Raw genomic sequence first — 23,228 nt, 5'->3', positions numbered from 1 at the left:
GGAAAGCAATGGATAGAGACGAAAGATGACCGGGCTGGAGGAAATGGCGGTGCCGCTCGGTTCCTGAATTGACGTGTTCAACACCCTTTGTCGTGCTACCTTTCTATGATCTACAATGTGATGTGATGCCGAGCGTGGTTGCTTTTAGGAAAATAGTACGTGATTCACTATGTTTCTGGGGGTTTGATATGATTGCCCATCGCGATGAGCCTAAATGTGTCGATCACCCTGGCCCTGGGACGATCACATCTGCATGAAACCTGCCCTATCGGATCTCCCAGGCGCGCGGCTGTCGAGACGACCGGCGGGAACATGATCGGCATGCACCTTGGGTTGCGACGGATAGATGGGAAATGCGCACAACCTGGCCCTGAATAGCCGGCAATTTTCAAAGCACATCACATGCAATGGTTTTTGAGGGGAAGATTTTCAGACACTTGATTGAGAAGATCGAATGCTGTTGAGAAGATGAGATGGCATGGCTGGATGGACATCTGTGCAAATAGTGTCCGCTGGGAGTAGTATGATACCTGGACAGTGTCAGCTAGGATCACCGCGATAGTCCCAGTCGGAGCACCCTCACACATCCATTAGCTGTGGATAGTTTGAGGCGGACTACAGTATCTTGGATGCAAGGGGGTCAATTTGGAAAGAAGACGAAGAACAGTCAATCCATCCTTCCTCGGGTCTGTCAGTGTCCCAGCTCATCCTCTTCGTTGGCGCTCAGGAGGCTTCTCCTGCGTAGGCGGAGAGGAAGAGATATTGTTTTCTGATGCATCGCCATCCAACAGGCTATCAAGGAGTGCTCCGTCAAGAGCCATCCTATGCATCAAGAAATTTTGCCGACAGACTGATGATGTCGTCTTCTGTCAGATCTTCTGTCAAGAAGAGAATGGCTATAACGTGTTTCGCTCTTCCTCACGGTCGCGCGAATGGGTTGGCAAAGCAAATCAACATCGAGTACTGCTTCTTGAGACAAAATAACACCAGCAATGTCTGCGGCTTGCTACTCGGCATGGTCCAGCTTTCGCTGGCGATCAAAGCAAAGGGGACCAGCATTTGAGTTCTAAGGCAAGTTACAGTTGCATGCCTCAGCGGAGTGAAACCTTGGTGGACTGCAATTGGTTGGTACCATTACGCTTTTCAACGAACTATACCCTCACTAAGACCCTAAGTCGCAATATAGTCAGCGCTCCAATCCGACTATAGTTCAGTCAAGTTGGGAGAAGGCTCAATATTTGTTCACACCGAGCTGATACAATTAAGGGGCCGCTAGCAAGCAGCTCAGGCGTATCTCCTCATGGTAGCCGAAAAGGCAAAATTTTTCCAGGAGAACCATCCTGCCATCTCGGCATGGGCACTCGTTTCAAGAGAAAGAAAGCGACAAGAAGACGAACAAAAAGTCTGTTGGTGAAGGCAAAAGATCGATATAATGCGTGAACTGGGAATCGAACCCAGGGCTCCCCGATGGCAACGGAGAATTTTACCACTAAACCATTCACGCTATTGGATGATCACTGCTCCACAGCACTAGATCATCATTCAATATTGCACTGCTGAGATTCGCAGCCCCTTCCTCCTCTCTCCGCCGGCTTACACGATACCTAACCTGCCAAGTGACGACATTGTCAGCACACGCCGCTTGAGTCATAGACATGACATCTCCAACGTCTGACACCACCCCATCTTACTTTCTCTTTCCTCACGCACGGCCAGCGTCCATTTAGAAACATGTCATCTCTCTTTCAAGTGAACGATGAACACAATATGAACCCCAGCCAGGTCCGGTGACAGAACTCGAAGATGCCTCAACATCACGATTATGCAGGCGAGAATGCATGTCCCCTCGACACGGCGTCAGTGTCTTGACTGGCTCTCGATCACGCATGTCAATCCTTCCAGCAACACCTTGCTGGCGCATACTATGGCGAACTTGAGCTAGCACATGTACTGAGGTGCGACAGTGTTGCTTCGCCGTGCTCCCGCGCATATGGTCGCCTCTGCTACCGCAACTGTCTCGTTGGTTTTGAACGATCCCGAATAGAAGCGTCCTCCGGAAAGCCCTATCACACGACAAGTGGCCATGTTGTTACCTGAACTCGGCGAACAAAGTCCAACTCCTCTACGGCAATCCATTTCTCCAGCGAGAGGTCAGTCTCGACGTCACAGATGATGATGATATGCAAGCATAACTATCAGCGAGAGCTGTAGTTCTGTTGTAAAACTGACGGGGTATTATCTGCGGAAACGATTGGATGAAGCGACAGCATCGAAGACAAACGAAGTAAGACGATGCCGCAAACAAGACATCCGACGTCATGTCAACCGTCTGCTCGACATGCCCCCCCCCCCTTCTCTTCCAAGCACGGACAGCAAGACCACTATCTACGATTTGGGCGTGTTAAGCCCATCCTGGACGTACGACGGGTTCTGCGCTACGTGCTTCTCGTCACCCTGCAGCGAGTCGTCAGAACCGGCCGCATTGCCAGACGCCACATGGCGGCGGCGCAGGCGGCCAGTCTCGTCGTGGGTCTGATCCCATTCAGCGAGTTCGGCGAGGGGAACCCGTACGAGGCGGTGCGTGTTGGCGCCAGTGTCCTCGTTGATATCCACATCGAGGACCTCAGTCCTGATGCGGTAGCCCTTCCATTTGGGCAGAGTGTACATCCAGACGTAGTAGTAGATGCCGCAGATGATCATGCTGTGGATCAGGTCAGTTACTGCGGAGACGGAAGGCGGGGGCGGTCGCGGGCGTCTGAAGACCCGGCTCTGGCGGGGATGGGAACTCACATGGCGATACCAACAATGCAGTAAGTCGCATAGAAGAAACTAACGTCTCCGGCGTAGATGCCTCCCTTGGGAGGGAACCACGGCATGACGAGGAGGTAGACCTGAATGAGCAGGAAGAAAATGACAGCAATATGCCAAGCCTTGAACTCGGGACGCGGCTGGTTGGAACGGGCACGACGCTTGCGGGATAATGTACACACCGAGAACCATGGCGACGTAGAACATGGCGCTTGGGTATGTCTGCAGACTGACGACAAAAGCGAAGGCATCTCCAGCCGGGGGAGCGACGATCATGAGGAATGTCATGCCCCATTTCAAGAGGTAGGGACCCAGAGGGGTGCCAAAGGGGCGCGTCGACACCCAGAACTCGGTGAAGGGGAGAACGCCCTGGCGACCGATCTCACGGATGGAGCGAGACTGTCCGATGAGCACGACGAGGAGGTTACCGAAGGAACTGAGCAGCACGAGGAAGTTCAGGGCCTGCTCAGCGCCACCCTTGCCGAAGACAGTGCGGAAGAAGGTGGCGGCAGCAATCTCGCCCGAGGCAGCAAACTCGGCCTTGGACACTATGACCGATTGTGTCAGTCTACAAACCGCGATTCAGAAACCAAAGCAAGATGGACTCACCAGCCGAGAAGTACGCAATGTTGCACAGGAAGTAGAGCACAAAGACAATGCCGAGCGAGATTGTGGCGTTCTTCCTCAGGGTGGGAATGGGGTTCTGGATCTCATTGACGAGGTTGAAAGCGTTGGAGTAGCCCGTATACGAGAAGACGATGCTGACCAGCGAGTTGGCCAGGTCGTTGCCGTTCTGAGTGGTACCGGAGAAGGCATTGCGGAAGTTGCGGTGGGGATCGGGAACGCGGTCGACATTGCCGCCGAGGATTACGAGACCGGTGATACTGATGAAGACGAGGGTGATGATCTTCAGGCCACCAATTACGTTGGACGCCCAGAGAGAATACTTGTTGTGGGCGATGACACCTGCGATCCGATCACATCAGCCACTCTGCGAGAAACAACGAAACAAGTTCGAGATGATATCAAAACGTACAGATGACAGCAAAGGTGTAAGCGGCAACAGCGACACCCTTCATCTCCCAGTCGGTGGGGGCCCGACCGATGATGCGCCAAAGATAACGTGACAGAACGATGGCGTTGCTGCTGCTGAAAGACAGGATGATCGACTGGACGGCAAAGGTGACGGGGAAGAAGTGCTTCGGACGAGGATAGGCCTGCTCGAGGTAGACGACCTCGCCGCCGCTGCGGTTCGGGAAATAACTGGCAAGCTCGAGGTACACGGCAAGACCAGCAGCGGCCATGAAGAACCCAATGACCCAGTAGATCAGGGCCAAGCCGACGGAGCCCGTGTTTCGGAGGATGTTTCCGGCTGCATGGCGCGTTAACATGGCGTCTCTCATCATATCAACACCGACAACCGACGCCCCAAGCTACCTCTTAGCCACAAGAGCTCGAGCGACGGGCCCTCCGAGACGACGAGAGCGGATAGGACTTACGAGTTGAGAAGATACCGGTTCCGATCATCATGTTGATGTTCAGGAAGATGACGGTGACCCAGTTGACATGGTAGCCAAGCGGCGACTTGGACTCAACGGGAGCGCCGGCGGCCTCCTGGTACGAGGGCCCGGAGCCGTTGCCGGCAGCGAAGCGGACGTAGGCCAACTTTCCATCGTGGATGACGGAGTTTTCGCTGTCCGAGTTGTAGTTGGACCTGTCGCTGGCCACTTCGACCGCGGTCTGTGGCTTCCAGAAGGACAAGCCCATAATGGCGTTGTTGCTGTTCGTGAGACCTTCGTCAGGGGAGGAAAGCGGCAAAGCTCGTTGGCTCCCTTACTACGCGGGCAAGAGGGCAGATCAAGAGTGGATGGCAAGATCTACGCTTTTCGTTCTCCTGTCCCAAAGTCTAACATTCCCGACGACGGCGGCCATGGAGCTCATTTATTCAAAGGCCACCTTCGCGACGGCACGACAACTACAAGCGCACGACCGCGAATAGCATGCGACCCTGCATCCATGCAGACCCAACGCTTCTCGAAGGACATGGCTCCAACAGCGCCGGACGAGATCTTTCGAATTGACCAGGCACAATGGCACAATCGCCGCGGGAGGGTCGCGATGGCCGGTTGGATTTGAAGCAGCAGGGTCAGGGCACGCTCGACCTTCCTACCTGGTCGGGGCCAAGGAGCACGCCATCCTGACGATCATGAGGCGACGAGCGAGCGGCAAACCGCCGACCACGAACCCTTTTGACGAATCTGAACGCGCCCTCGCCGACAACTATCGGCAGCGGCGTAATTGCAGATGAACGCCCGTTTCCCCCAAACGCCTCTTCTCGCCCCCCGGTTCCCCGCCAATCGATGGCGTTTTTGCCAATGATACCAGCGGCGGCCACCCGTGCCTTGGCACTAGGGATGCATCGTTCGGTGGAAGGATGATTGACAGCCCCGGGGGGGGGTGGACTCCTCTAAGACTTTCTTTTCGCTGAACATCTCGTAAAGGGCTGCATCGTTCGATGCCTCCAAGCCCTTGGAAGCAGACGTGAGCGTGGTTGGGATTGGCTTGGCTTCGCTCGCCGCTCATCCTCCTCGCCCAATACCGACGACGAGGATGCTTCGCAAGGCCTCAATAGAGTTGCATCATCCATGGCAAGCAGACGAACTGCCAAGTCTGGACACAAGCCCAGCCTCTCCCCCCCTTCGTCCATACTTCATGGTTCGATGCGGTCATGCGGTATGCCAGCGGGCGAAGGCAAAGGTGGGCCAAAGTATTCGCAACGTTGCGTTGGGCGAGTAGAGTCGCGCGCGCGGATGGACCGACTATGACTTGCCGGGCATACGACCGGCAAGCAAGCGACTCCGACACCCCCTTTTTCGTATCCATTTTGACGCAGAACAACTCCTCTTCCGACGCATCAACGAGGTTAAAAGAGACTTTGTCCGCTGGGGTCCGCAAGAGGGGCATGGCTGCTCACGGAACCGGGATGGCCCCTGGTGTGCTCAGAGAAAGCCATTGACGGCCTTCCCAAAACGTCTTACGGTCTTGGATGTCCCCCTTGGCTCGAGCTGACCGGGTCATGTCACATTGTGCGCGCAGATGATAAACAATGATCAAGGTTGGCAGAGAAGGTGGGGGGAGGGGAGATCCCTCGCATATGCATCTTACGTCGACATGCATCTGATTGTTCGCGATGGAAACAAGGGACGAAACCCCTACGCTACACATGGAGCCAGATGGGTAGCATCGGCGATGATTGACCGTCTGCCCACATGTTGTCTTTGCAAGACACCTCATGGTAGCCCACCCCCTCCCCCCCTCTTCCCTTTTCTGCCTACAGCCCGCATGCCACCTGCTGGCGATCTATCGCCCCTTGTTGCTTTCACTGCGAATGTAGGGTTCCAACGGGAAGACCTGCGTGTCGGGGTCAACGCCGTCATAAAGCTGTTGCCACCTGTCGTCGAGGTCGCCTGGCGTCTCCCATGCCTTTTCGGGATCGCGCAGCCACAGCCGGACGAGGTGCCGCTGCTTCTCGGGCGTGTCGGTGAAGCCGTCGCGCGCGTGGAAGACGGCGAGGTTGTTGACGTACTGCATGTCGCCCTTTTCAAAGTCTGTGGCGACGCTGTACTTCTCGCCTAGGAAGTGAAGCGCGTCCAGAGCCTCTGCCTGGGCCTCGGTGATGGGGGGGATGTGCGGGCTCCGCGGCAGGGCGCCGAATCCGACAAAGTAGCGGCGGGCGTACTGGAGAACAACGCGCTCGGGGGCCGAGGCTGTGGCCGGCTGATGGTAGAGCAGTGGCCGTGTCCAGTACGGCTTGTCAGACTTGGCGAAGCTGCGAATCACGGCATTAATAACGAGAGGGGGGATAAGGAAAAGAAAAAAGTGGCAGCTGCCCAGAGGGTGTGTGTACTCACACTTTAACATCCCAGCCCTCGCTCAGGGTGCGCACGAGGTCAGGCCGCGTGGCAGCGAGGTGGTTATAGACGCGCCACGTGCTCGCGAGACGACTGGCGCCGCCCTCAGCAGCCGAGTCGAGGGCGAACAGAGATACAATGTCACCCGTGTCCGTGTGGAAGACTTGCTTGTCGGCCGTGTAGGCTGGGCTCCCGATGACGCCATCCTGGCCCTGGGACGTCAGGGTCAGGTCTTTGATGTGGGTGAGGACGACATCGGCAGGCTCGCCGGCATATTTTGTGTCCTGGCGGCCGCGCAGCGCAGCAATGTGAGAAGAGATGCCGGCGTAGATGATGATGTTGTCGCGGCGCTCATAATCGTCAACACGCAGACCGCGGACGACGAAGAAGCCGTGACCCTCGTGCAGCTCGGACGACAGACGGCGCAGCTCTGCGTGTAGCGTGGGCAGGGGGAAGGTGTCTGGGGACAGGCGGCCGAGGGGCAGGTTCAGGGCCTTGAAGCTGCGAAGGGCCTCGTCGACCTCCTGTAGCTGGGCCGGCGACAGCACGTAGGTCCACTGGTAGCGGTCGGCGAGGCCCTGGCCCTCCCAGACGAGGGGCCCCTGGAGCTGGGCGGGGAAACCGTCTGGAAGGGTCTTCGGGAGGTCGAGCTTGGCACGACGGGTGGCGCGCGCCTGATATTTTTCGTAGTCGGGGTGATAGGAAATGTCCGGCTGGCGAGGGCTAGCTGTGGCCGTGGCCGTGGTAGTGGAGACGGCCGTTGTCGACATGGCTGGCGGCGTGGGGGTGGCCTTTCTCTTTCCTCTCGATCACGAGATGTTTGCTTTGTGGTGTTTGCTGGCGAACACAAGGGGGAGGGGGGAGGACGCCTCTCGACAGCTGCCGTCCTTCCGGTTACTGGATTCCACTCTCAGCCGTCGCCGGCGTCATGCTCGCGAGGCGATGACAAGCCGTTTCTTTTATCAACCCATCGCCGTCCACCTGCCGGAAGCCGACTGAGTGGGTGTGCTCGTGAGGGGAGGGCAGAGGGGGAGCGTCGTGGGAGTGCATCATGGCACCGACGAGAGGGGCGAATTGGAGGCCACGCCAGACAGGGGCCAGGGGTCGCGTGCTGCAGCACCTCATGCCGGCTCATGGTCGCGCAATTGAGTGGACCGACCAACCCATGGCTGACGGGTGCTAGAGAGAGTTGGGTAAGGACTCATCGGCATGGCTTTGCGTGGCTGTGATGCTTATTCGTACCTCCTGTCGTCCCTTGCTTTGCTTCTTTGAGAAGAAAGGGTCCTCACTCAAATGTCGTGATCGAGCTGGAGCAGAGCTGGGACCATCGCGAGTCAGCCTTTTGCAGTAGGATTGCAGTAGGATGGCCGCATTTCCCGAGGATCGGGGCTATGAAGCGAGCTTCGTCGCCGGCGTCGCCGTGGTGTTTTTGTCGGCCTTCTTTGCAATCGACTTTCAATGATTTATCGGAGAGGAGCAAGCGATTAGTAGTCTCTCAGCTGCGCGACAAAAATCACGAGTATCAAGAGTTCATATCCTTGTCGTTGCCATGGTCCTCGCTACTATTACGGTCCTTCTTTTACGGTCCTTTTCAATATAATGATCCTTGTCATTGTCATGGAACCTGCCATGGTCATGGTCCTTGTCACTATCGTGGCATCTCTAGTGCTATATTCTCTTTGTATTTCACTCATTGGTCCTCTGTCTTTCTGCTGTCTGTATTATGGACTGCACGTCTTCCTCCCCATCTGCCGCTTCAACTGGTGCTCATGAGAAAGAAGTATCCCAAGCCCAGTACTAACCCATTCAGACTCCGCATCCCTGCCACCTGATGCCGCGTCACCATGCCTTGCTTCGCAGTGTGCTGTGTCTTGTCAACTCATGCCGCCATCGCAGCAGGCTCTCCAACCTTCTCGCTGTACGACACAACATGTAACTTCAACTCGAGGTTACCCTCAAACTGCAGTGTTGCGCCAACCTGACACATGCCCCCGTCGTTGCAGTGACTGCACGTGTCCATGAGCCTCTGCAAACCCGCAGCGGCGGCACCAGCCTGGAGCTTCAGCCCCTTTCGGCACGCACATGTTGTTGCGTACATGCGGAACACGTCCTGCCAAGCCTCTCCTTTTCCGTCCTCCCCGGCGCGTACGGTCTGCACCTGCACTGCGCAGATGTCCACCTCCGTCTTTTTAGGCATGTCCCACGTGTTGTCACGGTTTGCCCACAGAAAGTCGAGACAGGCCTGGGCGTAAGTACCGTTGGTCGGGACCTGGTTCGCGTGGCACTCGGGGGACGGGTTGAGGGCGTCGGCGCTCAGAAGCTGGGCATCGTAGGCGACGCGAGAGGTGGGCGTCAGGGCCGAGGCAGCTTGCTGAACGTCGGACCAGGTGAGGTTCGTTGTGGCTTCGAGCGGCTCACGGTTGGGGCCAAAGAGGTACTGCGTCGTGTTGCTCGTGAGGTCGTTGTACTTGTAGATGATGGGCTTGTTGAGAGAGGTTGGGGTGTCGTCTTGTCCCTTGCCTGCCCTGTCGTTCGTAGGAGTCTCGTTGAAGGAAACAGCTTCGATGGTAGGAGTGGCGGGAGAAAGGCTCTGAAGGTTGGCGTCTTTGCCAGCATCTAGGAATAGAGAGCGAGCATCCTTGTGTGGGGCGCTGCCCATGATTTCAACGACCATGTTCTTCTTTTTGCCCGTGAGCCACCAGCCGCCAACATAGCAATTCTTGTGAGGTTCATGGCAACTCGTACAGTAACGTTTGGCCCAGCGCAACGTCTGGTACACCTCGTCGGCCGTGGCCTCACCATCGGCGTGACCATCCCTGGCGTAACCATAAATGCTCAGCATGTGGCGGTCTTCGTCTCCTTGGATGCGGCAGATCCTGACCCAGTCAGTGGTCTTGAACACCTTTTCCGGATCAACCTTCATCTGGTCCATGCATTCGAGAACCGAAGTCATGGGCCCGCGAGGCCAAGTGCACACGTCAGCCTGAGCCTTTTTGGCTCCGATGTTGACAAGTTCCCTATCGGGAATGTACCTGGCGAGTTCTTTTGTGGCGCTTGTCAACTTTTCGCCGGCATCGCGAGCTGCAAGTCGATCTTCCTTCTTGCCGCCAACGACCTGTACGATAAAGTCATCTTGGGGCCCAACAGCCCTGAAGCCGCCAACGTAGCAGTCGTCCCGCGCGGCGCGGCACGTCGAGCACCGGTCGCGCATCCAGTCCAGGGCCTCGAGAATGTCTGTGCCGCTGGCCTCCGCCCAGGCAGCGCCCTCCTTGACGAATCCGTTAATCTGAAGTGTTTCGACTCTGCCCTCCGCGTCCATCTCAGAGCCCTCGACACGGCAAATCTCAATAAAGTCCAACGTCTGGTACAGCCTGTTGGGGTTGCGTCGCTGGTCGGCTACGCATTTGTTGACGAGGGCTCTGACGGGACCTCTGGGCCAGGAACAAGAGTCCCACTCATCAGGAGACCGCCTGGAGAGCGTCTCGTTGCTGTTTTTGGCCTTGCTGGTATTCTGACGCAATCTTGTCGCGTTTTTCGCCAGTTGTACCGTCCTTCCTGTTCCTGCCGTTGGCCTTGACGATGAACTGGTTGTTCTTGCCAACGGCCTTGGGCCACCGGCGTAGCAATCAGGCCTTTCACAGCTGGGGACTGATCCCTGATCCACTCGAGGGCCGTGATGATCTCGAAGCTCGGGCGGGGCGCCGCCGGGGCCCCAATCAGAGCGAGCCGGAATGGGATGTAGACATCCTCACCGCGATAAGCAAATGCGACGGAACAGGGCCTGCAGACTTCCGGCACCCGGGAGAGGGCGTCGATGCACATGGAGATGTCACCGAGGGAGCCCTTCGGCCAGTTGCACTGGGGCTTGAAGTCTTCGTCACTGGTGCGCATGTACGAGTCCATGAGGTGTTCTTCGGCCTTTGAGGTGGTCATGCGAGAGGGGAGGCTGCTGGTGGAAGCTTCGTTCTGGTTGTCATCGGTGACACGGTTGGAAGCATGATTGTTCTTGCCGATGAGTCCAAGATTGTCAATGGGAACACCACCAAAAATCAGAGTGACATTTGAGTGAAGGGCGTGAGTCTGGAGATGCTGGATGCCACCGGGAATCGTAGCTGCCTCACAAAAGAAGACGAGACACATGAGTGTACCAGCCGCCAGAGCCACAGTCTGACGTAAGAAAGGGAGTGGCATATTGGTTGATGCAGTGAGTATCGTGAGCGAAGTTTGATTAATATCGAACGTGGAAAACTTGAGGGTAATGATGGCGTATGATGAGGATGGGTAGGTAAACCTGTTGTTGTTGATGATAGTCGGTCAAAGAGACAACGCGGGCGTGAAGAAGTCGTTCTAGATATTCCTTGGAGGGGGGTATTCAGGAAGGCGCGAATTAGGTGGGTGCCTCATAAGATATTGTAGGCCGGTGAATGTAGATGGTTATGATTCACTGCCCCAAACGAGCTCCTCCAAAAACTATCAATGGCCCAGAAGTGAATAAAAATAACATCATCATGTCTCTATAATATCTCCAAGCGACAAGATCGTGCTTTTGGCAGGCATGCTCAAAAAAGGCAGATCGCGTCCTATGAGGAAGAGCATCATGCGTTGACCCTGAGGTCGTGGGCTTAGTCAATGTGTGGCACAGAAGCGTGATATATTATGGGATATCTCACAAAAGCAACACCATCTTACCCAAGAAAACAGACTATTGTCCTTGAACCATGCACCCACCAGGTCCGTCCAGGACACGAGTACACATACACTACTCTTACTATATGGTACACACACATGAAGCTGACATGCCCTTCCGCCCTCGTCCTCGCCAAGCTATACATCTCGAGCCACGTTCCGCCAACTCCCCGAGGACCCGTCATCTCTCCGTCTGATGCTCGACGCCCTTGACCAGTCCCCCGCCTTTCTGAGTCGGTTTCCCAAGCTTGCTCGCGCTGCGCTCATGACCGCGTTACTGCTGTTACCGAACCCCTGCATTCGACTCGGAATGCCCTCGCTCGACACGACGCTCTCCCATCCCTTCTCGCTGTCCGAGTGATGGAGGTGGTGGCCTGGCCCCCTCGTCACCTCGAGCGCGGACGCCGGCAACATCGACGATGCCGATGTGGCCTCCAAAGACGGCGCCCGCTGGTGACCTCCCTTGCGCACCGCCGCCATGATGGCTGCCCACGACTCGACCTGGCCGTTCGCCGCCTCCTCGACACAGTTGCACTCGTCGCCCGCCGGGCACAGCTGCTCGCCCTGCGCGTGCCACTCGGCGAGGCACGACTCGTGGCTCGCGCATCCACACCCGAGGCACAGCAGGAACAGCGCGTCGACCGGCTCGTGGCAGAAAACACAAAGAAGCTGCGCCTGCGTGCGGTGACATCTGTCGCACACGCCGACCGCCCCACCCAGCCGTGTCGCAAACGCCGTCGTATACTTGAGCGACTCGAGTTGCATCTCGTGGATCCGACAGATGCCTGTGACGTCGAGGCCGCGATCTGACGCAATCAGAGATTGAAGCTGATCCTTGCGCCCAAGAAGAATGGGGGAAGGCCCATGCAGCTGGTGATTAGGCACGCCGTGGTGCGAAGTAAGCGTCGTGTTATCATGGACGCTGAAGGAATCGTGTAGGCTGGTGCGATCTGCTCTGGAGTCAAAGTCCTCCTTGAGCGTGTTGAACTTCATAATCTCGAGCCTCGCGAGCGGTTGGTTCCACATTTGGAGGATCTCAGCGTAGGCATATCGATACACGGCGTACATGTCGCTGCGACCTGGTGTCAGTAGCGGCGTCGACATCCATCCATCGTCGTCGAAAATTGTCTGGTCTTCCATGTGGACCGTCACCCCTATCGGCACTAGCGATGTCGACTCTTCCCTGAAGCCCTCGTCGTCCGATACCGACGTTCGCGCAGTGCCCGTATCTCCCAGAACGGTCGAGCCGCCCCATGTGACATTGGCAATCGCGTTATTGGGCGCGAGCGTGCTTAATATCGTCTCGGCAGGACTCGGTCGCTTTTTGTTCTGGTGTGGCGGTGAAGAGGCCACCGTCATGCCAACCGCGAATGTGCGGGGAAAGTTGATGGCGAAGCTGGAAGTCAGACCAGAGTTCACCCTGGACACCATGCGACCGCTGGGGGAAGTCGAGAGGCTCGGCGCCTGGCTCTGGTTTTGGCTTCGCGGCTGATCCGGGTCGAGGTGTTGCTCTCGACCCTTGGTTGGCGGAGTCTCCCCACAAGAGTACGAATTCGAGCCTGGATCGCCGGCCCAGAGGATGTCCTCCGAACCCTGAGAGCCCGAGTAATGAATAGGTGTGTGGATGGTCCTTGGCGTGGTGATCGCCGAGTTGCTGTGGCTTCGCCCGTTCAATGCCCATAGCGAGGCATCTGTCGGGAAGTAGTCCAATGAAAAGGATGGTGCCTTCATGGGCAGTGGAGTCTCAGGTTGCGTCAGGCGAGATTCAGCGTACGCCACCGGGTCTTCAGCGGACGACTCGCTGAATATGCACGACAGCATGGCCAGCATTTGGATATCGGCCGTCCTTTCGTAAAAGTCGAGGAGCTTGTTGATGAAGTCTTTCGCCAAGGGGTGATTACCCCATTTAACCCGGCCGCTGAGGTTCGTGGTAGGTTGACCCGTGCCGCCTGGTGAAGCGTCACCGCGATGTCGTGCGACTGTGTTTCGCGCAATGACGAGGATGGAATCGTCGCGCTGATCGTGGTCGAGAGGCTCGAGCGGAATATCTCTCCGCAGCAAGAGACCAAGGTAGCGCCATACACTCATGAGATCGACGTGGCCGTACTTCTCGGCCACCTTGGCATTCTGCTCGCACACTTCGGCTCCGTCGCCAAAGATTGCATACTCTCGTGCGAGAGTTCTCTTAGCGGGCAGGATTTCTGAAAGATCATGGAGGGTAATTATGTTCCGAGGTTTGCCCCCGGGTCTTCTCCTTAGCGACCCAGTACCGGTTCCGGTGCCCACGCCGGTACCTCCGCGCTGGAGCGCACCGAACGATTCTCGCTCCAAGTCCTCCTGAACCGCTGTCGCGGTTGGTACCACAGGTTCATTTTGTGCATGGACGTTGACTCTGAGCCGCTCGAAGAAGACGAGCTTTCAGACTCGTCCGAATCGGACTGCTCCTCCGTCGCAGAGGCCTCGTCGTTGCCATAACGCCGGGGTGGCGAGTCGTGCCCCAGGCGACCGAATGAGGCAAAGACAGGCTCGCCTTTCGGACGCTCCTTCATTGACTCGGGTGGTATGAACATCAAGGCTTTTGCCTTTTCTTCTTTTGTAGGGAAGAAGCACACCAGCCTTCCATCGCTCGCGAAACGGGCACCACAGAATCTGGGCAGAGGCGGGATCACTGGTCGGTTGTTTGGTGCCAGGGTATTGTCGATCTCTGTACTGGCGGTCAGGTCCTGGGACATGGACGCCGAGCCGCCCGCCGGTATGTCGTTATCGCTGTCCTCACTTGAGCTGTCGTCGGCGAGCCCGTCCATGGGGTCGTCGAGGTCCTTGACGTTCTTGAAGAACGTCGTGCTGGTCTCTAGATCAACCTCTCCAAGGAGGTAGCTGAAAGCCACGTCGAGACAGTTTTGCTTGCGGTCCAGAAACTGGTGTGCCAGCTGGTGGACTTCGTGTTCGATTCTCCTGTGCGTCTCGGCAGGCATGAAGCTTGTCTTCTCCACAAAGAACTTGGGCGCTCTCGTCTTCGGGTAGTTGGTCGGTATGTCAACCTTGACCTTGAGGAAGATGGTCTCCCCATCTCTTCCCCAGGGCCCATTGAGGGATGCATTGAGGGTGAGGGCGTCCCAGTCAATGTGGTCCCATTTGACCTTTGGTAGCTGGGTGCTGACGCGAAGAAACTCATCTTGTATCGTCTCCGGCTCGCCCCATTTATCATCGTCGGGATATCCAGGGCTGAAGACGTTCAGAGGTCTCGCGTCAGGACCGCGTGGCGTGTTGGATGAATGTTTCTTCTTCGTCATGGTGATTCCCTTCATCCAGCCGATGTGGGCCTGGCTTCGATCCATCTTTCGATGTGTGCTCTTGGCCTTCATCGACGGGCCTTTCCATCCTAGTTTGCTGTGTACCGAGGATGATGTCCGCATGCTTATTGTCAAGGCGCTTTGCCGATACTGTGTCCCACCACTTCCAGGGCGGGGATCACTCATCGTAGCACTTCGGCGGTCGCGGTTCACGATGTCCTCTACTGTCCGGAAAGTCTTGTACGTGGCGCCCTTGCGTGTCAGCGTCAGGTTCTTCTTGGCGGGCATTCCCTTCCTGTAGCCAACCGACTCGAGAGTTGTCGCATCCATCCGTTGCAGTCGCAACTCATTGTCCTCTCCCCACGAGACAAGCTGAAAGTCCCTGTTGTCGATTCCTTGCTCGCTGATTCCTCCTCTGGTACGCCACAAAAATTCTTTCGCCTTGTGACTCCCGTGTCCAGGGAAGACAGTGACCGGTTCCGTGGCTGCGTCCGTTGGCGCACTGGGGTTCTGGTGCGCTTTGTACAGATAAAGGTCGCCTGGATCGTTCTGCGGCATGGCGAGCACGCCCTCGCCAAAGGGCACATGACGAGCCCTCCACACGGGAAACTCGGTTCGAATCACCCGTTCGGGGTTGTCATCGTCATTCGCGTAGTCCCAGAATTTGATGCTCTTATCTAGTGAGCAGGTCACGAGACTGGTTGATCTCGTACGGTTCCAGTCGAGGCCGTAGATTTTAGAGGTGTGGGCGCTGATCGACTTTAAAGGCACGTAGGATTTGCGCTCGTCCCAGATGTGCAGCCAGCGGTCGTGGGATGAGGCAAGGATGTGCGGGTTCTGTCGGTTGTACTTGACCTGGGTGGCGCCGGCAAACCAGTCACAGAAGGTCAAGACTGGCTGTCTCGGGCGACGTAGATCCCAGCAGTGTACATAGCCGTCGACGGCGCATGTGGCCAGCAGATCCGGATGATACGCAGAGAAGTTGATATCGGTGATGGCGCGGCTGTGGCCCTGGAGCGAGTGCTCGATCGCACCGGAGCTCGAGTCGTCCCTGAGGTTCAGATTCCACACCAATGCACGATGATTCGCCGTGGAGACAACCCAGTAGTCGCGAGCCGCAAACGGTGACCACTGGACGTCAGTGACCAGCCACGGCAACCCATGACTGCTGAGGCGACGAGGGGGATTGTAGGGTGAATCCAGATCAATGATGGCCAAGCCTTCGGGTCTAGAACTGCGATTAGTGACTGACGCCTCGGTCCATTCAGCCGTGATGATGAACTCACGAGGCCAGCGCGACATCTCGGCCAGAGGGGGAGATGGTCGCAGAGCCTACAAGCCCCTCGACGTGTATGGTGCCATCGGAATCGAAGCTCTCGCTATCGAAGGCTGACTTGATCGGCTTGCCCTTCTTCGGAGCGTCAATGTGATCGAACGAGGGCATGTTGGCGAGGCTCAGGGAAGAGTGAGCAACGTGCTTCGCATCATGGCAGTGAACCGGGGTTCGAAGCTGATGAATCAGGCCTGAGACGCCGGAAGCTGCTGCGTTCAGAGGATCTCGGTCTGCAGCCGTGACATGAGTTGCGATGGAAAGCTCGCGACCGGCTTTGTGCGTGGTCAACCCAAGTAATGCTTGCTGTTGAAGGTGAACATGACAAGCAGTTGAGGTGAGACCTTCCGACGGGATCGTCACGCGTCAGAGTAGAAGGTCCCTGACATGAAGATGCGTGGTAAGAGCGGTTGTACCTCGACACCAGATTCAGGCGCAGAAGTACTTGAGAGCCTAGCGCCGCCAGCCAACCACAAGTCGCCTGTTGTTCGAGGTGCACAGACCAGCTACAGGTCAGGGCACCTTGTCGTCCCTCAAGACCTCCCAGTTCCTATCGTATCGGGCAGCGAGGTGAGGCGATTGCTCTTTTCCTGCGAGTGCCGCAGCGACACAAGGCGGGGCATCCATCTATCTGTCATTCCCTCCTCCTCCCCCACCGGCACCTCGCTCACGTATTCCAGCACCACGCAACTCGCCTCGCCGACCTGCTTCTTGACGAACGATAGCATATTACCTGACAAGCGGCGTACCACGGCTGTGTCTCGACATTCTTTTCCAAATCTTTGAAGACTACGCCAACGTTTCCTTTGCTCGACGGCCTGCTCTCCGACGCCAGCGCATAGGACTTGCCCCTCCCCCACCTTGCCTGACCGGCTACCACCTTGACACACTGCACCCGTGCGCGCGCATCGAACGAACCTTCTTCCCATACCCCGAGGTGCAACCGTTTACAGACCTTTTCGAGATACACATCATGTCTTTGCCGAAGCGTATCGTCAAGGAGACCGAGCGCCTCATGGCGGAGCCCTATGCGCCCACTGCTGCTGCGTGCGTTCAAGCGAAAGCAACTGTAGACTGACAAGGTGCCTCGCAGGGTTCCCGGCATCAGCGCTGTCCCCCACGAGGACAACCTCCGCTACTTTGACGTCGAGATCCACGGTCCCACGCAGTCTCCGTACGAAGGTGTGTTTGCGCGAGACCTTCTCTCCTCTCTGCATGCAAGTCTTCGTGCCGCGATGTCTAGCTCGTGAATCAACAACACCACAGGCGGTATCTTCAAGCTCGAGCTTTTCTGGTGGTGGATTCATGACGCCCCCCAAGATTCGCTTCCTCACCAAGATCTTCCACCCCAATGTTGACAAGCTCGGCCGCATCTGTCTCGACGTCCTCAAGAGTATGCCCGCCAACCCCCTGCAAGGACCCAAACACTCGCTAACCCTCTCTCCTCGCAAAGACAACTGGTCCCCCGCCCTCCAGATCCGCACGATCCTCCTGTCCATCCAGGCGCTCCTCGGCGCGCCCAACCCCGACGACCCCCTCGCCGCCGATGTGGCCAAGAGCTGGAAGGAGGACGAGCAGGCCGCGATAGCCACGGCGAAGGAGTGGACGGCAAAGTATGCCAAGGCTTAAAGGCTAGGAAACGAGTCACGGGCGAGGCGGAGGGTATTGCAAACGAAGTCACGAACAGGAGAGGGGGAGAGGAGGACAAATGCCTTTTGGGGCGTCTCCGGAATTGAAGAAGACAGCAGTTTTTTTTTTAGGGTTCCTTCAGCCATGGTATCTCTTTCGTGAGGAATCCAGTTCCTTGCACTTTTTTTCTTCTCTGGGTTCACTTTGCGCAAACGAGCTCGGCATGAGTCACATGGTGTGATTTGTGGCATATGTGACTGCAGTTGCAAATCGTGCCTTTCCAGAAGGATGCATCCAGCAGGGGACCTGACAGCTCATGATTTGGGGGGTGCAGCGCTCGATGCAGTGAAATGGACTACTGGCCCGCGCCTTGGCAACGAGGAGGATCGGCCAGTGACCGTTGGGCTGTTGGAAAATGTGCATGACAGGACAAGCCGGGGAGAGCAAGCCGAGATTTTGGTCCTCTTTACCCTAAATGAAGGATAGCCAGCTCGCCCGAATCATGGGAAAGAAGGGGGGCTATGCTTTACCCTAACACCGCGCCGGACCCATGGATCAGAACATGAAGGGGGCGTTTGGACAGCGAAACAGCTATCGTCACGACTCGCCTGTAAATAACAAAAGCGGCCAAGGTTGAGATGCCGCACGAAGTACGGCTGGGCCCGAATGACGGTAAGCCTAGTTCCCGCCACTCACCCCCCCAACGGCTCGGTTCGATCGCCACGGCTGATTCTCCCTCCCTTTCGGCGCACGGAGGGCGTCGCGACGTTGGGAAGGTCCTCGCGGAAAGAATACCGGCAAATGGGTGCGGGTAATTAAACAGAGAGTCACACGTCCCGCCATGTTTCTTGGGGGTGTTGGACATACATCTAGTTAGGACTGTAGGTGAGTAGTCTGTGTAGGTGCTGTTCAGTCAGTGCCTTGTGCTGCACGCAGCCAGCCCTACAAAGGCGTTCATGGCACTGCAGGCGACGCCGCATTGGGGAGTTCGACCGAATTTCTGATGTGCTCGCGGCGACAACCATGTGAAGAATGCTCCCCACGTCATGAAGCAACAGAGATGATCAAGCTGCGAAAGGTTGCGAACTGTGTCTCGGGCTCTCAACCCAACAATCTGAGGGCAGTGTCCCCGATTGCTCTTGTCTGTTTGTCTCGGGGTCAAGGCTCAACTCAGCCATGATCCGAGGGTGGCGGGTTTCCAGAAGCCGATGCAAGGGCCGTAGGCTGAAGTGACCCAATGGCGTTCCGCGAGGGTTTCTGTGCTAACGCAGGTTCGCGGCACCAGTGATTGCCTGCATGCATGCTAGGTAACGAGAGACGGGGAATAGGCCTGGTGGCAATGGGGTTTGGCACGGGGGTCGCGTCGAGATGGCATTCTGGGCATCTCGACGTCTCGTGTGAAGAAGGGCACTGGGGATAATTCTCTCAGCGTGAAATAGCGCGGATATGTCAGTTGTAGCACAGTGGCCGAGCGGGAAAACAAGCAAGCAAGTAGGCAAGCAAGCAAGCAAGCAAGCAAGCAAGCAAGCAAGCAAGCAAGCAAGCAAGCAATGAGGGGCTGCCACGATTCATACGTCACGCCAGGATGTCGAGAAAAGAAAGCACGACGCTCGTGAGCTGTCTTTGACAGATGGGCCGAATCGCATTGGCTCGGGCGGATGACAGACGCCATCAGGAAGCTCTTAGCTCCTTGGATGAAGCTCGAGCGCGCGCACGAGCGCAACCGTCCATCCCCGCCCGGCCCCCTCTCCCCCCCCAGGCTCAGAGCTCTCGTCAACATCGGTGCCTAACGGGTGAGCTCGTGGCATCGGGTCTTTTTCTAGCATTAGCTTCATCCGGAGCCTTACCGGCCGGTCATGTTCCCACCCAAATGGCTGTAGTCGACTGCCAGTGGAGGCGTAAAAGGGTGAGATGGGACCAGCCACAGGAGGGGAAGAAGAAGGGGAGGAATGAGGAGGAGGAGAAGGACAAAAGAGACCCGCTATTTTGGTTTCCGTCCCTTCAGCCCAGTCCCAGAACAGACGTCTGCCGGGGACGTGTTTGCCTCTTCTGTGTGTGAAGGGGAGCCAGAGAGGGGAAGGGCGAGGGCAGCACGAGGAGCAAGAGGAGCAAGAAGGAGCTAGGTAGGTGCGAGGAGCTAGAAGGGAGGAGCTAGAGGGGAGGAGCTAGGAGCTAGGAACAGGCAGGAGCAGATCCGAAAGAATAGGGCGACCGACCCAGGGCCCTGAACGAACTTATTAACTCGATCGTCGGCCACAGCAGACATCCCCCGGCCCCAATTTCGTCCAAACATCTTCATCATCCTGTTATCCTGTTCTGCGACCCCTTTTTTGCGTTCCTACAATCCCAAGTCTGTCCAATTGCGAATCTTGGTGCGGCGACAGGGTACAAGGACAAGAATAGTTTGATTCGACGCTCGACTCGCTCAATTGCAACCGCAGCGACACATGTTTGTCTGATAATTGAAGGAAACAGAGCTTCCCCATCCAAGGGCTCCCCCGACTGACCCATTTCGCCGCATTAATAGCGTCTTTCAATTCGTTGCTGCTCTCTCGGTGGCTCTGGGCAACCAAGATCTCGTACCCACCTCGCCCGCAGTCGTCTCACTCGTCCCAGTTGACCTGAGCACCTTGACCCGGACATCGGCCCCGAGGACCCTGCTGCCAGTGTTGCGAATCGCCAACCAACCGCACTGCTCGGCTGTCTGCGACCTGCGTTGCGTTGTGACCTCAGACCCCAGCACGTCGCCTGCCTGCCTGCCCGTCTGTCGATTGCGATTACGCCACCCTTGTCCTGTGCCCCCTTCGTCGTGCTCCGCAGGGGCCCAGCATCAGAAGCAGAAGTACCTCCCTCCCAAGCCAGGCAGAATTCGATTCGGCTCCAATTTCGCTCGGACTCCTCCTTTCTCCAGACCAGAGAGACACGACATCTGACATTTCGGTCGCTGTCGAAACGAAACACCCGCTCGCCCGTCATCGAACCCTTCTGTTCCACCTTTGAACAGGCGTCCATCCCGCGCCGCCGCATTCGCTTCGCCTCGCCTCACCACACAGCACGCCTCACTTGCTGTTGTTGTTCCCACAGACGCGGCGAACGGCCCTGACGTTGGACGGATCGATCCGCACTCCCGGCTCTGCTCCCTCGCGCGCTCAGACCCTTTTGTCTCCTTCCCCCTTCCTACTTACGTCCTGCGAGCCAAACTTTCCCTCCTCTGCACGATCAACCTTTTTGTCGAAGACACATCTCGATTCCACCCGTCACAATGCCGTCAGCTTCGTCCACCTCGAAGCGCTTTGAGCTTCCCCAACTCAACTTTAACTTCGCCTCGCTGACCGAAGGCACCAACATTCCGCCGCCTCCCGACAGCCCTGTCAAGGAGGTGCCCACGCCACCCCAGACGCCGCCTGTCGATGCCAAGCAGGGCGAGAGCAAGCAGATCAAGCCCATCGACACTGCCGCTGCTGCTGCTGCCTCGCCTGCCACAACTGCCACTGCCGGTACGAAACGACCAGCTGATGAGTCGCCTCTCTCTCCGGCCCCTTCGAGCCGAGCGGGAAGCATCCGCCGGCTCTTCAGCCGCAATTTACTGAACAATGCGTATGCAGAAGGCGAGACCCAATCGAACGGAAACGCACACGGTAATGGCCACGCCACCGCGGTGCCGGCCCGGCCCATGAGCCGCAGCAATGGCAGCATCTTTGACGAGAAGAAGGCCAAGCGCGGCAGTGGATTCTTCCGGCGCTTGAGGACCAGCGAGTCCCCCGTCACCGTGAAACGATCTCCGTCCGTCTATGAGCAGCCCAACAACAGCCAGAGCCGGCCCGAGATTCGCGGACCCCCGCCCCCCATGATCCCCGAGCTCAGCGCTCTCGAATCAAAGGTCGACGTGAACGATGGCGGAAGCCTCGGGTCCGACCTCTTCAAGAACATCAAGTAGATTTCTTTCCTGTGTGGCATGCGTGGCAGCATGCATGATTCGCTCCTCTTCCATTGTATCGCGGCGAGGGCGCCGCAATCCCAGCATTATTAATTACCAGTGTTGGAACCCTGTCGCGTCGTGCAACCGGCCACCCCCCTCCGGCTGCCACCACGGCGCGTGTACGAGCGAACGACAGAATCCGAGCGAACGCCCAACACGATCTTCTATCATAGTTGTCTGGAAACACGAACACACCCCCCATTGACCCTTCTTCATCGCAGTGAGTTGAGGCCGGAGCTGGGGGAGAAGGAGAGGGAATAAAAGGTGGCAGCAGAGCAGGGGCTGGCAGTTGCGTGAGGAGGGCTACGACACACATTAAGACACCAACAAGAACAAGAACAAAGCCGAAGGCGGAGACCAAGGCAGACCCGGGGAGAAAGACGGAGGAGGAGGAGGAGGAGGAGGAGGAGAGCGGGAGAGAGAGAGAGATTCAAGATACCCAGCTCAATCCGGGCTCATTCTGACACACGACGTCTTCCTTTTGACACATTTATTTATTCCCCCTTCATGTCTCTTACCTTACCTTATTCCTATCTGCTGCCATTGCCTCACCATTTTTCCTTGCTCTACTTCTCGTTCTTGAGACCATCGAGCCATCTCTGGTCGGGACGGCCGTGGGTGGGTCTCATTCGTGTCTTATCATGTATGTTCGCCGCATGTTACTGAAAGCGCGCGTTGGTGCTCTCTGGTCTTGTGTGTGTGTTCTGTCCAAACTACATGTACATGGTCCATTGGGCTACCGCATACGGGCTGCATGGCTGTATTGCTTACTTTCTGGCAGTCGATCAATAGCATCCAAGAACTGCCATGTCAAAAACTAATAAAAGAGAATATGCCCATGACCAGCCGAATGTTGGGTCGCCATCTTGTCTGTCTCTCTCTCCTATCGCTGCACCGTTGCCATGGGACGGGCTCCACGGTTGCAGTGGAGTTCTGTCCCCCCCCCCCTCCCCCCGGCTCAGGGGGATACAGGGGTCACCTCGGATGCGTCGTGCTTTAGCCTTACATCAGCAGCTGCGTCGTGCTTGTCATCCAATCGGCACGAGGATTGAACTCTGGGGTGCAGTGTGGCTGGCGAACGAAGCGAAGCCTCTTGTCGTTGCACAGCCGCACCACGGCATCTCACACTGCAGCTCTGTCTGGTGCATGCCAGGTGTGAGCCGGGTGTGCGCCAGGTGCGAGGGGCTGTCCGTTCGACCGACAGCCAACCGAACGACCGACCTAAACCGACGTCATCCTTGCCGAAGCTCTCTCACGACTTCTTCTGCTCCGAAGCTTCGAAAGCTCGTGTCGTATGGTGTGCGTAGCCATCGAACAAACGCCCTTTCCACCAGACATTGACGAAGAACACACACAATGGCCACGCTCCGAGCTTCAAGGCTACGGCCCTTGTCGTCAGCATTGCGACCGGCCATGTCATCACAGACGCCATGCGCAGCCAACCTCTCTCGAATAGCAGTCAGGCACAAGTCGGGACCCTACGGCTACACCCAGGCTAAGGCCCTCGTCTTCTCCAAAGAGGGCGACCCTTCTGACGTTCTCTCGTACGCTTTTCCCTGCTTGCTTGCTTGCCCCTTCCCCTCCCACGAAAA

At 57.0% G+C, this 23,228-nt stretch overlaps 6 protein-coding genes and 1 non-coding gene across 7 annotated transcripts; 2 read left to right on the top strand and 5 right to left on the bottom strand.

Annotated features, from left to right (window-relative positions):
• Positions 1-1,433: 1,433 nt before the first annotated feature.
• VDBG_15028 lies at positions 1,434-1,504 on the bottom strand. The gene has a single exon. It is a non-coding gene; the product is annotated as a tRNA-Gly (tRNA).
• An 881-nt stretch (positions 1,505-2,385) lies between these two features.
• VDBG_01681 (high-affinity methionine permease) lies at positions 2,386-4,575 on the bottom strand (the record flags this gene model as incomplete). Its single annotated transcript, XM_003007447.1, has 6 exons — positions 2,386-2,701; positions 2,791-2,948; positions 2,998-3,356; positions 3,418-3,774; positions 3,845-4,180; positions 4,308-4,575. 6 exons carry the CDS (start codon positions 4,573-4,575, stop codon positions 2,386-2,388), a joined length of 1,794 nt encoding a protein of 597 aa, XP_003007493.1.
• Positions 4,576-6,168: 1,593 nt separating this feature from the next.
• VDBG_01680 (taurine catabolism dioxygenase TauD) lies at positions 6,169-7,489 on the bottom strand (the record flags this gene model as incomplete). The annotated part of the gene is made up of 2 exons (XM_003007446.1): positions 6,169-6,637; positions 6,720-7,489. The coding sequence occupies 2 exons, from the start codon at positions 7,487-7,489 to the stop codon at positions 6,169-6,171; spliced, it is 1,239 nt and encodes a 412-aa protein (XP_003007492.1).
• Positions 7,490-8,598: 1,109 nt separating this feature from the next.
• On the bottom strand, positions 8,599-10,910 carry VDBG_01679 (predicted protein; the record flags this gene model as incomplete). The annotated part of the gene is made up of 2 exons (XM_003007445.1): positions 8,599-10,189; positions 10,267-10,910. The coding sequence occupies 2 exons, from the start codon at positions 10,908-10,910 to the stop codon at positions 8,599-8,601; spliced, it is 2,235 nt and encodes a 744-aa protein (XP_003007491.1).
• A 633-nt stretch (positions 10,911-11,543) lies between these two features.
• VDBG_01678 (WD repeat-containing protein) lies at positions 11,544-16,142 on the bottom strand (the record flags this gene model as incomplete). The annotated part of the gene is made up of 3 exons (XM_003007444.1): positions 11,544-13,606; positions 13,669-15,926; positions 15,985-16,142. The coding sequence occupies 3 exons, from the start codon at positions 16,140-16,142 to the stop codon at positions 11,544-11,546; spliced, it is 4,479 nt and encodes a 1,492-aa protein (XP_003007490.1).
• An 859-nt stretch (positions 16,143-17,001) lies between these two features.
• VDBG_01677 (ubiquitin-conjugating enzyme) lies at positions 17,002-17,657 on the top strand (the record flags this gene model as incomplete). Its single annotated transcript, XM_003007443.1, has 3 exons — positions 17,002-17,022; positions 17,102-17,210; positions 17,272-17,657. 3 exons carry the CDS (start codon positions 17,002-17,004, stop codon positions 17,655-17,657), a joined length of 516 nt encoding a protein of 171 aa, XP_003007489.1.
• Positions 17,658-20,919: 3,262 nt separating this feature from the next.
• VDBG_01676 (conserved hypothetical protein) lies at positions 20,920-21,594 on the top strand (the record flags this gene model as incomplete). Its single annotated transcript, XM_003007442.1, has 1 exon — positions 20,920-21,594. The coding sequence occupies one exon, from the start codon at positions 20,920-20,922 to the stop codon at positions 21,592-21,594; it is 675 nt and encodes a 224-aa protein (XP_003007488.1).
• Between the last annotated feature and the right edge of the window lie 1,634 nt (positions 21,595-23,228).

This window comes from Verticillium alfalfae, genomic scaffold, assembly GCF_000150825.1.
Source record: "Verticillium alfalfae VaMs.102 supercont1.2 genomic scaffold, whole genome shotgun sequence".
Lineage (NCBI taxonomy): Eukaryota > Fungi > Ascomycota > Sordariomycetes > Glomerellales > Plectosphaerellaceae > Verticillium > Verticillium alfalfae.
This window is presented reverse-complemented; position numbering and strand designations above follow the sequence as displayed.